Source organism: Mixophyes fleayi, chromosome 5 (genome assembly GCF_038048845.1).
Source record: "Mixophyes fleayi isolate aMixFle1 chromosome 5, aMixFle1.hap1, whole genome shotgun sequence".
Lineage (NCBI taxonomy): Eukaryota > Metazoa > Chordata > Amphibia > Anura > Limnodynastidae > Mixophyes > Mixophyes fleayi.
Window position 1 is genome coordinate 238,333,001 of NC_134406.1, and position 17,005 is coordinate 238,350,005.

At 37.2% G+C, this 17,005-nt stretch overlaps 1 protein-coding gene across 1 annotated transcript in view; it reads right to left on the reverse strand.

Annotated features, from left to right (window-relative positions):
- The window catches only part of LOC142159098 (uncharacterized), an 82,187-nt gene that overhangs the window by 26,364 nt on the left and 38,818 nt on the right, over positions 1-17,005 (reverse strand). The window contains exon 2 of the mRNA XM_075213691.1: positions 3,386-3,519. Coding sequence (XP_075069792.1) covers positions 3,386-3,519 — 134 coding nt within the window. The remainder of the gene's footprint in view (positions 1-3,385; positions 3,520-17,005) is intronic.

Here is a 17,005-nt window from a genome sequence, read left to right on the forward strand (position 1 = left end):
TTTACTGCTTATATGGTGAAAGATAACGTTCACTTTTGCTTGCATCTCTATGGGGCGCAAACAAAAGTGAGCGGACATTTCCCTTACAACTGAATCTGCCCCTTAGAGTGACCATTATAAACCTTCACAGGTACAAGCAATGGCATTCCAGATCACACAACAGGCTAACTCCCCACCACCTGACATCAATTGTATGTTATTAATGTGCAATAGATACTATCAGCGCTCTATAAATCAAAGGCAGCCAGTAGTCTTAATACAAATTGTACACACAACTGTTATAAGTCTTACAAATAGCAAATACGGAAAGATTTCCAGCCCTAATGAAGAATCCAGCTTGAAAAGACAGTAACAAATAGTTACTTATATTCGTCTCATGAATTCTGGATACAGGGAACTGTATCTTGCAATTCTCCAATTATTCCATATTATTCAACATCACATAAAAAGAAGAAAAGAAAAAACAACACTAGTATAGTCTGTCATCACATAAGGATATACATGGCAATACACTAGAACAGTGACAGTATAATAAATGAAAAAATTGACCCTTAGTGTAGGTATTTTCTGAGATTATACTCCTACCAAAGGGATTCTTGAAAAAATTATAGATAAGTCTCTCTACAATGGTTTCTTCAAGCGATTCTCTTCCTTTAAATCACCACGTGTATAGATAAATAATTGTGTTAACTCCAGTGCCCCCTTTATAATTATATCCCTACTGGAATATTTATTGAGCCAGGCTCTCAACGGTTTCTTTATATCTTCTATATGGGTAAATGTGGACATCCCTTAGGAATATTTTATCGATACAGAAAGTAAGAAAAGAAAATAATTCTAGACTAAGTTTACGCTAGAATGTTTTTCTTTTCTTAATTTCTGTATCGATGGTTGGTTGAGCTAGCTGTTAGCATCAACCTGTCTACAGTGTGTCTTCATCCTTATGTCTTTATCATTAACATAGATTTCTAAATCTAAAAAAATTATAATCTCTTTACTCATAGTTGAGGTGAATTTTAGATTATACTAGTTATTGGTGATGAAAGACAAAACATTATTTCATTTACCAAAACTGCCCTTCCAAATAAAAACAATGTCATTTGTATATATGTGCAAAAAAGGCTTATTTTTTTGCAACTTAGCTTCCCAGAAACCTATGAAAAATTTGCATAACTTGTGGCATACCTGGTCCCCATAGCTGTGCCCTGGATTTGTAAATAAAATCTTTAAATCGCTGTAATATTGATAGTATTGCAAAATTTAGTTAATTAGCCAAACCAGGTTTATACTTAATTTAGTCAATCAATGTCACACAATTGCATTCATTCATTCTTTCAGTCTTGAGTCTATAATGGACACAATATCGCTGCCACTTATAGGCTGATCAGTGGCTAATTGATTGAGCATCAATGACTCTAAAAAAAACAGTGTGTTTTCTCTGTACTAAATATAAGTATAAAGCTTCAGTAATGTATACTGTTTCCATTGTGGAAACCATGTGGAAAAAGCAGTTTCCACATGGTTTAGGGCTTTATAAATAATAAATAAATAGGCCCTTAAATCTCTTGGTCAATAAAAGAAATATTTTACTGTATGGCTAGTCAACACCCGTTTGCTTCATGCAGGTTTTCACTCAATCTTACCCTTAGTCTCATTAGCTCTTCCATCCCATCACCTCCCACCAGAGACAGCATTCATTTACGTACTCTACCAAGAATACTGTCTTCACATTCTCATAAATTATATACTAATAACACCTCCGCTGTTCGTTTTTGGATTCCTTCTACATATTACGTTATACACAAAACTGACAGTGATAAACTGCTCCCTCTTAAGTTACCTAAGATTATGATCTCATATTAATATCATTATTAAGAATACAGAGCCAGCTTGCTGATTGCGAATATATGCATCTTTGCATCAATAATAGGGCGGATTGCCAAATTAATTACATATAATTATGACTAGCAGAGATGTTACCTGGATGACTAACTTATACACACATAAATCTTAAAACTTAATTAGCTTAATGAATAAATCCATTATGTGTTCAATCTTTTTATCGGAACCCTACAATGCAGACTATACTCAGCACCAATTAGGTTTAATTAGCCAAATATTGCAGCAAACAATCAGAATGCGTCCCACACAAACTATATAAACCAACCCCCTGAATAAGTAACATGTTAGCGGGCAGCACGGTAGCTTAGTGGTTAGCAGTTCTGCCTTACAGCACTGGGGTCATGACTTCGAATCCTGACCATGGACTTATCTGTGTGGAGTTTGTATGTTCTCCCCATGTTTGCGTGGGTTTCTTCCGGGTGCTCTGGTAGGCTAATTGCCTGCTATTAAATTGACCTTAGTCTCTCTCAGTCTGTGTATGACAGGGAATTTAGACTGTATGCTCCAATGGGGCAGCGACTGATATTAGTGAGTTCTCTGTACAGAGCTGCGGAATTAGTGGTCCTATATGAATAGCTGATAATGATGAAATTTGTTGAGCCCGCCCACCAATACACCGACTCCACATTTGTGCCGCTAGCACCAGCCACTACTGCATCCTGTTCACCTGAAGGGAACAACAAGCTTTACAACAAACACGCTCATTTGGGGACTTCCTATAGACATCAGAGGGCAAGCTAGTCATCATCATCAACATTTAATTATATAGCACTAGCAAATTCCGTATTGCTGTACAATTGGGGACAAACAGTAATAAACAAACTGGGTAAAACAGACAAAGGTGAGAATGCCCTGCTCGCAAGCTTACAATCTATGGGATCTAGTCATCCACTACTACCCACAACACCATAACCCAACTTGTATTTAAGGTGATTGCAGCTCTCCAGTAAATTGGTCATTATATGTGTAAAATAACCTTTTGATCTTCTGCTGTGGTGACAGATTGCGCAGTCTATACAGTCATGCACATGAACTTCTATGTGCACATAAACTAATGTAATTAAATGTACAAATATAACATGAAATTGAGACAATCACACTGTCCCCTTACTGTCATTGATGACATAAATTAAGACAGCAAAAAGCAACATTTTAAGTTAAAAAATGAAGATTTATAATGAATTAAGGCAGGACATTGAAGTTACTTTCTTTACATTTGCTGTATTGCACAGTCCTTGGACAGACTGCATTCTTTGTGACATAAAGTATTTGCACTGGCGAACCTGAAAAAATGGAATGTGGACAGGCATCTTGTGGACAAGTATATGTGCTCGAATTATGCGTTCTGCCACTGAATTTTTTCTAGTTCAAAAATGTTCTGCCATTGAAAAATTAAACTATTTGTTGTGCAAATGTTGAGCATCATTATTTGTCATAAATTAATGCACTTTCTAGACATTTGAAAAATGTTTTTTATACGTACCACATAGTTAACGTTCTTAACGATGACATTCGCATGAAGTTGCACCATCATTGTCTTATTGTGTTTACAGGGGTGTGATGTAGCTTTCATCAAAATGATCAGAAATGGAATGGTGATACCATATTTGCGGAAAACTAAAAAAAAAAAGCAAAATAAAAAAAAGTTTTGTAAAATTGTTTGTAGAAAATAAATAAAAGTGCAGTGCTCTGATTAAGAGTATTAAAAATGGAACAACATTTTGCACAGGAACATCAAAACTATCCAAAATTTATGAACCTGCAGGTTTAGATAGGAATAAATGGTTGTGCAACACGAAGAAATATGGATAACTAAAGGATCATTACAGGACCATTAGGCTTTAAGGATGCACATTAATTTGTAATGAAGAATAGGCTGTTTTTATGCCTTCTTACGCAACTAATTTTAACTACTGTTTTCATATATTTATAAGGCACTACATGACCTTAGTACTGTGAGTGTGCTGAAGTTATATTCAAACATCATTCTTCATATTTAAAGGAAGCTAAGGGTTTATACCGTTGTATCCCTATGTCACCTCGACAAGGGAATTGAAAAAACTGAAACGTTATTTGGTTAGAGATTAGGTTCTCTATTACTGAAAGCTTATTACCTCTGGTTGGAGATTGATGTCTAAATTAAGCAGCAATCCCTTGAAAAAAACAGGTGTGTTTTATTAACAAGAATTTCTGCAGAAGGCGGTAAGAAGAATGTTGACATCTAACATTTTCTCTTGTTTTTTTCTTCAGGCTGCTTAATTAAAGGATTATGATTCTGGACTTCCATGGCAACCACAGTCACATAACACATGATATATTGTGAGCAGAAAGATATTGAATGTCCCTCTGAGCTCTGTGACATCCTTCTCCCCCCTGTCATCACATGTCATGCTAAGAGCCTGTCTCTGTGTGGCAGACTGACGGTGTCTGGCAGCCATGTGTGTTTGCCAGAGTTTTTGAAAATGAGATAGTGAGTTTCAGTAGGATATGTAGGAAAAATGACCAGATGATCAGAGGCATGCTTAAAAGTTAATTAACTTGTATTTAAAAACAATAAAATCCGACACCAGTGGGATTTGAAGAGTCTCTTCCTTGCTATATACGATGGAGCCAATATCACTATGCACTGGACCCTCCACACTACTGTTGAGGGTCTGTATATACCAGTGCTCTAGCTTGGCAGCTGGACCAGTACTTGTGTAGATTTCTCCCTCAGTCAGGGCCTAGCTGTACAGACAAAGAGGGACCAAGCAAGATCCTTTCAAGTAATTTACTGGAGAAGAGATGCAAGGATACAAGTAGTAACCCCATCAACTGTAACTCATGGGAGATTATATATAATCATTGTAGATTTTTTTCTCTCTAACTTTGAGCGATTAGCAGTAATGGTAACATTTTTTAAAAACTATAACACAGGACATGGGGCATTTTTTTAATTTTTCTGCCCTATTTCTGGGAGTGCATACTTACAAACATTTAGAGCTAGATTTACTAAACTGCGGGTTAAAAAAAGATGTTGCCTATAGCAACCAATCAGATTCTAGCTGTCATTTTGTAGAATGTACTAAATAAATGATAACTAGAATCTGATTGGTTGCTATAGGCAACAGCCCCACTTTTTCAAACCCGCAGTTTAGTAATTATACCCCCTAGACTTCCAAAATCGGGACAAAATTAAACTCGCCCCGTTTATCTCAAACTCTGTCCAGAGATAGGCATAGTTGGATAAAACCCCAACCACTTTCCGGTTAAGCCCCGACCGTTTTGCGGCCCGCTAATTGGGACGTCCCGCCTACAAAGGGCTAGTTGGGAAGTATGTAAGCGCATATTTATATATGTGAATGTCCCTCAGTGAGTACATAAACTAGCTCTGGCTCCTGTTGCCTAGCTCAATAGGTTTACAGCTAAACATTATAACATACCTATTAGGTGCTTAGAACAAAAAATAACTATTGGTAATGTGAAGCAAGATACTGCACTCTATGAAAACTTTTACACAACAAAACATACTGTATCCCATAGCAACAATCATATATTTGCACAAACCCCAATAGCAGTGGCTTAGAAATATGGATTGCATCGGTAGCCCAGATTTCACATTTTGCACTAAAGCCTAAGTACCTTTAGCTTTGCCACTGCCCAACAGTCCTTGTTTTTTCATGACAAAAGGGACCATTAAGCTATCAAAAAGAGGCATATCCTTTCAAGGATATAGGCACCTGGTGTAGTTTAGTTTTATTGGAACAAGCCCTTTGTCCTGATTTTATAAGTCGCCCTGTTGGGAAGCATTTCATTTTCGAAACTGCACTAGAAAAGCTTCAGTTAGAATCTGACATGTTACTGTGACACATATCTACTTTTTTTTATGGACTAGGTATCATAACTGCCCAAATACAGCAGTAAACCACCAGCTAGTGCTTTACTTCAACGTTCATATAGTGGCAATAAAATTAATTAAAACTTTCCTTCAAAGGGAAATTATTATGACACAATAAATGAAATATGTGCTAGAACAAAAAATATACAAAATAATAATAATTAATTATTTATTAATTGTGAGGTATTTAAAAGGGATGTCCAGCTTTGGACATCCCCCTTCTTGGTTAGTACCCCTCAGTGTTTGGATCTTTCTCTGGGACATGGACTTTTAACTTACTCTCATTGCAGGCAAACGGTATATTTCTTCCTGGGTCAATTTAAAAATAATTAGCCACAGCATCAGAGTGTGAATGGTCTTTTCTGCATTTTTGTGAAATGGTTTCGGCTGCATGATACTCTGAAAATCCATCCTGCCCCCTGACAGGTGTTGCATTCACTAAACCCCTCTTCTCCCTACGCCGGTGATGGGCAGCAGGTGACCCCAGGGTGCATGCGGCCATACAAAACTTCACCTGTGACCCCTAGCTTCTTCCTATGGCCTTATGTTGGTATAAATGTTGAATACCAGTTATAAAATCATCACAAACATAAAGTAGTGCAAACATAACATAATCACATTTATTTTTTAATTCAGTTTGCTGTGGCAGTTTGTTTTTCCCATGAGTTGGAGTAATCCAATGGACAATAAATTATTTGCAATATCGTGTTTTATTTCTCTGGCTCCACAGTTTTGTAGAAATGTTTGCCAAGAGCAGCTGTGCAACCTTTGTATTGCATTGTTTTGAAAAATGTTGTGCTACTTTTCTGATACAGCAGAACGCACCAAATTTCATCAGAGGGACTACTTTTATAAATGTTTTATCAAATTGTATTTTATAGACTCATAATCATCATCAACATTTATTTATATAGTACCAGCATATTCTGTAGCGTTTTACAATTGGAAACAAGCACAGTAATAAAACTGGGCAATACAGATAGACAGAGAGGTAAGAGGGCCCTGCTCACAAGCTTATAATACATAGGACAATGGGAGTTTGATACTTGAGGTTAAGTGCTACATACTGCACACTGGTCCAGCCAGAGTGCAAAGGTAACAAGTGCTTAGTATGCTATATGATCCAGTCACACAGCAATGTTGGTCAAGGGGTCAGAGGATTGTTTTCTTATGTAAACCCTATAGAGGGTGGTAATAGGGTAACCTAGGGAGGTTAAGAGTGCGGTTGAGGAATTTTATAAGCTTGCATGAAGAGGAGGATTTCAGGGAACACTTGAAGGTTTGAAGACTAGAGTAAAGTCTTGTGCGAGGGAGAGCATTCCACAAAGTGGGTGCAACCCAAAAAAAGTCCTGTAAACGGGAATGGGAGGATGTGATGAGAGTTAATGAGAGAAACATATCTTGTGCAGAACGGAGGTGTCGAGTTGGATGATCTTTTTAGACAAGTGAAGAGATGTATGTTGTCGCAGTTTTGTTGATGGCCTTGTATGTTAGAGGAGTAACTTATATTGAATTCAGTAAAAAAAAAAAACAGGCAAACATTGTAGAGCCTGACAGAGCTTTTAATAGCTACTTATGCAGCAATAAAAAATAAATGGCCAATACATATGTAGGAAAGTCAGGGAAATATAAAATATGAACACTCTTTTACTAGCAATGCCACCTGCCACTTTCTGCTGTTACTCTAACATTGGAGGTTTGACTGAGTGGCAGTATTGCCATGCCATGTATATGAGAGGTGCAGTCAGATAGATACCAGTTAGCGTTGTACTCTGCTGGTAATGTTGTTGCATTGAATGAGGCATCAGCAAGTATAAATAAGGTTTGATACATCCAAAACATCACAAGGTCATGATGCTCTTTATCATTTCCGAAGTCAGTTTAACATTTGTATAGGGGTCATAGTGGATCCCACCTTGACATCATGCTACCCAAAAACATGAGTTAAAAACAGGCCATCTATTGAGAAGAAAGTGTGGGCCCCATATCCAGATCAGCGGCTCTCAAGTATATAATTGATATTCCGGATAAAAAACTGGTAAAGAAGCAGCAATGGTTTTTGGTCAGAAAAAGTTTATAACCTTAGCTAAACATATACAAGGCAGGAGTAAAAATAAGCACAAATGAACATAAAAAAGTTTTTATAATAGGCTACTTGTAAATACATAGGTAGCAAAACCAAATAAAAGAGGTATCTCATCTGGTGCAATTCAAGCAAGCACAACTTAGCCTATGGGGTATATTTACTAAACTGCGGGTTTGATTGAGTGGAGATGTTGCCTATAGCAACCAATCAGATTCTAGCTGTCATTCTGTAGAATGTACTAAATAAGTGATAACTAGAATCTGATTGGTTGCTATAGACAACATCTCCACTTTTTCAAACCCGCAGTTTAGTAAATATACCCCTATGTCTCCCTAGGAACAGTGGCATGAAACAAATGCAAATGAATCCTATACATTCAACTGACATAGGTAATTACTGCCATTCAGCATTCAGGGTTGACTCCAAAACTTGGGGCCTTTGGTAATATTAAACATTTGGGCTTGACATAGAAAGAAAAGTCAAAAGTAAGTGATATAAACCCTTTGTCCAAAACATTTAAACCTTTGAGTGTTAACTTTTTAACGACTGCTGATGTCCTGCCACAAGCTGTTAGTCTCCCCTTAACCTTGGGTTGCAGTAGGACAGCTAAACGAATTCATCTCTCTATTCTAGTAGTCTGTTCTCAGGGTAAAGCAAACATTCTCTGCAAAGTGATGTGTAATAGTGTGGCGCTATATAAATAAAGGTTGATAATAATCATAATAAAGTGGAGGAGGCAACTGTAGTGTATGGAGTATTATGAAAAAAAACACCTACACGTAATTACAGTAATAATATAATAATATGTTTAAGTAACAATAAGCAGCATACAGTAGCAGTTTCATAAGAAAACCTGCTTTGTGTTGTGTTCAACTGGCACGGTCATGTCCAATGTTATTAGAACAGTCCATAAAAGCTACCGCTTGCTTCATTTTGGGCACCTTATACAATAAAGCAATTATAGTAATATCTTACCATGTATTCTATTAATCTGAGTGAATCATGGTCTGACTTCAAGATAAACAAAACTGAGACACATTGTAGCCTTACAATTACAGAATAGTGGTAAATCGTTGAGTATGTCAAAAAATAATTTCCTCCACCTCGGTAGTATTTTCTTTTTTCCCTTTTGTACTTTGGCATACACAGTACATTAGTGTTTTTAAATATCAGGTTATGCCTTCTCTGCTTTTTAGCATTTCAATACTATGAAAGATGCTATAAATCGCACCCTTCTCTAAATAGTCACCCTTAGAATCATGATGGATTGTCCCAGCAATTCGATTGGTAGAGTAAAACATTTTTAATCTCTATTGAATATTATTATAAAAGACAACTATAATGAAGTATAAAAGCAACTTAAAGGGTCTTTTCACTTTAAATTCTATTTTTGGCAGAACCCTCCTTAGTAGTACTTTATGTATGATTGGAGTTTCCCCTGAGACTCTAATCATTCACTGAATTTTTAAGGTTTATGGCACTTACATATAGATGTGTCCTGTATCCTTAAACTTTGGTCGCTGCTGGGCTGCTTATGGAGCAAGAGGGATCTGACATGGTGATTGCAGATCAAAGGCGGAACCCTGCTTGATACAATGAATGCGCCCCAATAACATTATAGATCTGCTCTCCTTTAGAATGCTGAAATTCTGGGGATTCCAGCTCTTAAGCTGGGAATCCGGGGGTGTGATGTTTCTGGAGAAATAATGTGCTCAGAAAGCCCAGCAAATTGCTACCACTAGCATTGGAAAATTGATAGTAGGTATACCTTAATCACTGCACCCACCCATGATCCCTAGCGAATGTGAAAGAGCACAAGCTAATTTGTCAAAAAGAAAGGGCAAAATGTACACACCGGGCCTGAGTCATTAAGGAGAGCAAAGCATGAAAAAGGAATAACTTTGCACTTGGGCAAAACCATGTTGCATTGCAGCGGGAGGTAATTTGGTAAATTTAAAATGTGGGGACAGATTTATAGTTGGGATTGGGCATGTCCTAGATCAATTTAAAATTTCAGTGTAAATATAAAGCTTTCAAGTATTTGTGTGATACATGAAAAAACAGCCAGTATTTAACTTATGTGCAAAATAATAAACTCATTTGCACCCCTTGCATTGTAACATAGTTTGTCCCAGAGAACATTTACTCCTTTTTTTTTTGCCTTACTTTCCTTAATGACTCAGGCCCTTTGTCGTTAACTTCATCTGAAAGCTTTCCAATAGGACTCACTGCTGCAACAGAGCTTTCCCCTAAATTTTGACTCTAGCATAGAAAACAGAATAAATATTTTTTTCTTAATTTTAACAACATTTTATTTGTTTTATAATTCACCTTAGATGGGAAAATATGTTTAACAGATTTTACATGAAGAATTTGTTTACAGAGCTCTTTAAAGGCTTCGGGCTCATTCACTTAATCATTCATGCATTCACTCATTCAACCAACAGTCTGCTAACAATGGGTATTGGTGGGTCCTGAGATTAACCAATAAAAGGTTTGCTGCAGATTTTTGGAGAGTGTTCTAAGAATAAGACTTTTAAAGTGCCCTGGGAGATTAAGAAAAGAGGCATATATCCCTAGAGAACTACTAAGCAAAACCCAATTTCTGTTCATGGAGAGAAAGTTAAGTCTTTTACCAGGGTACCAACAGTTTACCTTCAATCAAAGATTACTTCAGGTAATCTTGAGATCAATTTCCTAGCCCTCATTCCCTCCAACAAATTTAATAAACTATTAAAACTTTGTAAACTGTCTGTTTCTTCTGCTTAATATGTAAATGAGATACGGGGAACTCAATGGTAATTCCCCACGAAATCTGAACTCTTCCTGACTTACGACAAGATACAGGTAAGGTGCCGGCAAAGTGTAATGATCCTTTTGAGGGGGGTAGGAGACCTCATATGATTTTTACTATGTCCTTCAACCTGAAATTGAAACAATTGGAACTGTTGATGGTTTCAACAGAAGAATCCTGTGTATATATGAACCTGGCTACTTGTGTTTCTCTGCTCCTATTCAACTCTCATTAAACCACCAATGAACTCTTAAATAATTTTTTGGCTGTCAAATAAAAAAAAGCATCTGGTGGGATTTATTACATTTTCTATCCTCTTCTCAGTGAGTTCATAGTTCTATTTACATCACTATAATCTGCTTATTCTGCAATTGGTTCCAGGAAGGTTGAATAAAAATAATTTCCTCAAACTGTTTAACATAACAAACTCTCTGGAATGTTTCAGACCATCCAACAATGACTCAACTTTTACTGCAAGAAGTGAAACTAAACATTCCTGTATCTAACAACAATATTTTCAAACCTTAACTTGCAAACTATGACACATAATCTGAGGTTTGTGGTGGTAAAAGAATCAAGTTTGCAAAGCTTAGCTGAATTTAACTAGGCCTATAAAACATTTTATACATTTTGGGCATGATTTAGCATTAGGCATTAAGTCCAACTGCAGAGTGAAAGAATGTGCTTTACTGTACTCTACATGTGCAGAAAAATCAGTCCGAACTCAGACTCGTAAATAATTTACACTTGCGGCTACTTATGCCTGGAGAGGCGGATCGGGGGCATGCACATGCATATTTATTACAGTAGCGATGTGCACACAAAAATGTTTTTGTTTGTATTTTGTTTACACTCAGTTTATTGAAAGCTCATAGTGAAATAAAAAATAATATAATCAGTGTTGACATAACCCAATGCTATTATTATTATTATTAATTTTTATTTATAGGGCGCCACTAGGTGTCCGCGGCACCGTACAGGGACAAACGAAATTACAATACGAGGTGAGACAGCACAGTACAGTAAACAATATTCACAGTAACTCAGTGAGCTCAAGGCACAGCTAGCGGGGCGGGGAGAGGGGAAGGTCTGCCAACAACGGCACCAAGGAGGGAGGGCACGGATGAGAGGGAGACCCCCAGGGGGAAGAAAAGGGAGCGAGAGGGGGGCGAGGGGAAGAGGGTCGTCAAGGAGGAAGGCAGGGAAGCTGGCGAGCAGAGATAAAAGAGAAGACAGGAGGAGAGAAGACCGTGCTCAAAGGAGCATACAATCTAAGGGGTGGGGTAGACTGACAGAGAGACACAGGGGAGGGAGGGAGAGAAGGAGGAATGGATAGGCGGAGGGGAATGAAGGGGAGTGAAGGCTAGGGGAAGGGGAATGAAGGGGAAGAGTCAGAAGAACAGGTAGGAAGTTAAGTGGGAGACTTTTCAAAGCTTTCCATTTTAATAGTTAATAATAAAGAAATAGAAAGAAAAATGAAAAATAGGAAATAGAAAAATTATCAGAAGAAAAAAAGGGGAATGAGGGGAGAATGGAAGGGAAAGAGGGGGGAGGAAGAAGGGAGGGGGTCTATTCAAAGTCAATAGAAATATAGTGGGCATGTATATTTTTAGGTTATTACAAAGGATGTTAAGGAGCAAGGTGAGGTAAGGTATATCTTGTGTATAAAATATAAATATTTAATCGTTTCTATTTGCCATGAACATGTAATCTTTATAGCAGTCAGTAGTCTTGAATTCTAACCAGAAGGACCAGGTGTTAGTAAATTTCCGAAGATTTCTCAGTTGCAGATGAGAGTAAATCATCCATTAACATATAGTAGTCTGTTTTGGAATACTAGTCTTTGAGTGTTGGAGGATTGGAACATTTCCACCGGACAGGGATTACAGCTATGTTGCTTGGATGACATAGCAGTGACTTTTTAAATTTGCTTGTTGGAATTTTAAACAAGTGAATGAGTCAGAAAGCAGGGTCTAAGGGGGGCTCATAATTTAGAATGTTCTTGGTGATACATACAACATTTAAACAAAATTTCTGCATTTTGGGACAATCCCACCAGATGTGTAAATAACTTCCTACAACAATTGAGCATCGCCAACAGACATTGGAGGTATTCGGGTGTATCCTCATAAACTCGGATGTCTGTACCAACGAGTTAAGATTTTGTATTGTTTCTCTATTATAGAGGTGCTAAAGGAGCATACATGAGTGATTTGGAAAACCTTCTGCCACTCTTCTGGGGAAGTGGGTCTATGAAAATCCTGTTCCCAATGTTAAGTGAAATGAGAAAGTGATTGCAATTTTTTTTCTAAAATAAGTCTATATATGATTGAAATTGTATGGGAGGGTTTAGAAACAGATGTACATAGGGTTTCAAATTCAGTAAGTTTTCTATATACTATATATAGTCGTTTAGAATGCCATTTTTCAAAGTCAATCTTTAATGACGAAATGATAGTCGAGAAGTTGGAATGAAAGAGTTGGGAAAGGTCTCTGGTCAATTGAACTCCAAGATATTTAAGATGAGACTGGTGCCAGATAAATGGGAATCTATTCTCTAAACTTTCAACTACCGGGAGAGGGGTGGGTAGGTTCAAAGCCGCAGATTTTGAAAAATTCATTTTGAAATTCGAGAGTTTTCCCAAAAGTGTGAAACTAACTCATCAAGCTAGGTAGTGAGGTCACGGGGTAGGAGACGGACGATAACAAATCATCAGCAAAAAGTGCCAATTTACATTTCCTATCACCTACCCTAATTCCAAAAATGTTAGGATTGGCTCTAATTCCTTTTGCAAGGTCTTCCAAAAGGATTAAGATTAGTGGTGATAATGGACAACCCTGCCTGGTGCCGTTGAAAATATTGAACGGTTTTGACAGTGATACGTTAACCTTTATAAAAGCCGAAGGAAAGTTATAGGGGGGAATTCAATTGGTCGCTTTACTGTAAAAAGTAACGCAGCCTGCGCACTATTACCATTATTACGGTAATAGTGCGCTTAGTATGTTATTGCGGTAGATTCGATGCCGGCTTTTTGCTCGCAGCTCCTCAAGCTCCGAGCAGAAAGCCGGGTTAATTTACCGTTATAACGGTAATAGGTTTAACATTGTGCTACTTCGGGGGGAATTGAATTCCCCCCATAGAGTGCTAAAATTCTATGAAATCCCAGGGGACCCAACCCTATGGGCTAGATTTACTAAGCTGCGTGTTTGAAAAAGTGGGGATGTTGCCTATAGCAACCAATCAGATTCTAGCTGTTATTTATTTAATACCTTCTGCAAAATGACAGCTAGAATCTAATTGGTTGCTATAGGCAACATCCCCACTTTTTCAAACCCGCAGCTTAGTAAGTCTAGCCCTATGTGTCTCAGAAGGTCTAATAAGAACTCCCAGTCCACCCTGTCAAATGCTTTCTCAGCATCGGTAGACAGTAGAATGGTAGGGATATTTTGCTGTAAAAAAGATGTATTAGATTATCTTGGTGGTTTTGTTGCGGGCTTCTTGGCCAACAACAAAATCCATTTCACATATAATTTGATATCTACATTTAGGAGAGAAATAGGCCGGTAGCTGGGACACAGGGATGGATCCTTCCCTTTCTTCTGTAAAAATGTAATATGGGCTTTTAGGGATTGTTTAGAGAATTTGGATTTGGCAGAAATAGAATTAAATGCTTGGAGGAGTAAAGGGACAAGCTTGGCCTTGAAGGTCTTAAAGTAAGTTATGGTAAAACCATTGAGGCCAAAGCTTTTACCTGAAGGGGAAGAAGAAATAGTGTATTAACTGTATTAAGCACCCTGCAGAAGATATCCTAATAGGCTTTTTAGGAGGCTTCCCATTTCCCTAAAGGGTTGTGTAAAGAAACATGCAGATAATGTTGGCAGCATGAACAAGTATCATTAATGGTTTTTTTTTTTTTTTTTTTAAGAGATACAGCCTGGACTGGTAACCACTAAAGCAGAGGAACAATGAGCTTGAATTCCTCCAACAAAAATGATAAAGAAAATTAGTTCCAATTTTGTCTGCACAGCTATGAGAAGGGAGAAAGCACTGGTGTTGGTCACTCATTTGGGGGTTGAGGAAATTTAAATTTTTTTACTTTTAATTGATATATTTATTTAGAAGAACACTAAAGGTACGGCCATCATCATTAACAAGTAGATGATGATTGCTGTACTCTCATTGCATAAATATGCCAGAGCGTTCCTTTTCTGTGGCTGCAACAAAACTTTGTACTTTGTTTCATGTACTATATCTTGGGATATGTGCAATTCAAATGCACATGAAGAACCACAATGTTGCGTGCAGCCATAGGTTTATGTCTTGCATTCAAGCCGCTGTGTTGTTGTGAGCTCTAAACGGGGCCCTTAATTGGCTAAATTCAATGTTAGTACGGGAATGGATGACTATAAAAAAAAAATTCTTTATAAATCTCACATCTCGACCTACAGAGCTATTTTGGGAAACTGAAATTAATTGTTGCCCTAAGTTCTGGTTTTGAAAATGTGTCCCTGGAAATGTTCCTCAAAATGATTTATTGTTCAATACTGATCAAAAACACAATGCTTCTTGTTTTGTATATTTTATACAGTTCTCACTATCTTACACTATTTACTATTTTAACTTATATTTAATGGCAGTGTTACAAAGAAGACTGGTATTTCTGAAAGTCATAGTGATGATGGGGGTGTATTAGCCACCAAATCTGGAAAACAGGTCAATCAGAAAATTGTCACCTCTCAAATCCCTTTCCTATATGAAATGTCACAAAGCAGAGTTGCTCTTTGCCCCCCTTTATATTTGTTTTTTTCACTAGAAACTATACTTCTTACTTTAAACAATCAGTCCATAAATTCATGGCCTGAAGGTGGGAACAAAAAAGATCACTTTTTGGCTGCATTTGCTGACGCCTTCCCCCTTTACTTAAGCCAACGTCTTTGTCTCCTCAGACATTCCATGACATTCTTGTTCAAGCCATTGCAACTTTTTAAATGCGTTGAAACACTTCTGAAGGATCTCATGTTTCAAAATAAACCTCAGTAAGTCTCAGATCCTCAACGTAACTTCCCCACCAAATTAGGTTTCTTGCCTCCAGGATGCAGTTTCTTTCAAAACAAAGACAAATTTAGGATCACACTATTTTTTTCTTTGGCAAGAGTTGGTATTATTAAGATGAATGTCGTGCCAGGTTTTTAGTTTTTTATTCCACCTCCTACTTTCTTATATTCTTCTCAGAAATTCACCAGTGGCATGTGTGGCATCCACATTAACCATCCAGTTTCTGCCATTATGGGACATGGTCAAACAGACTTGTTGACCCAACAACTTCCCCCCTCCCTTTATAACTGGGTTCTTATATTCCCCATCAGATTGGCGCTTCTAAAACACTTATTGACTGGTTAATCTTTGAAATCGTCCAGTGACATTGGAAATGCCAATGGCTCTCTCTTAGTCATTTCAAGACATCCTTGCCAAAGCCATTGCAACTTCATTGACAAGTTATTGACTTTTGAACAGCTTTGTAATATTTCTCTTGGACCTACACAATGTGTATTATTAATGTATTATTAATATATGTTATCTCCTGATCTTAATCCTCCAACACTTAACAGCTTAACCAGGTAAATAACACAGGCCAAGTGATTCTAGAAATACAATTAAAAAAAGGTCTTAACTTTGGCCCTGATGTTTATATCCGTTCCAGAATTCTGATGTCCATCACAAAAGGTTTGTCGTCATAATGACACAGGTCACCAGCTAGGTTACATGTATTGTTTCCTGAATGCTGTCCTCATTGGCAGGAATGTAATGACTTCACTACTATATATCACATATGGTAGCACTCCCCAATTATAGCAAGATTTTGGAAATCTATATGCCAAAAAAAATACTCAATCTAAACTCCCATTTTATTCATGGAATATCTTATTTCATTGTACCAGCTCATCCATTTGGGTTTACAAGAAGTCTATTAATTATTTTCTATTGAATGCAGCCAGTCACCTAATACTGGAAACAACATAGGCCACTTTCCATGATGGAATGGCTTAAAGCTGTAGATAGCCTACTTGGTCATCCTTTGATTTCTTGAAAATATTACAATCACTTGTATTTGAGCTGTCATGCTCCCCATTTACACAATCATTTTCCTGATCTCAATTGTCCTATTAATTACCTATAACACCTACTCCCCTATTTGTACTAAAATTACAAATTGTTTTAAAAAAAATAGAACACATATAAACAGCATTTATTTGCACAAAAAAAGGATCAATGCATATAGTAAGACAAACAGGTGATCCTACATGCAATGACTAAAATAGCATTAGAGGGCGCTTCATAGCTGTG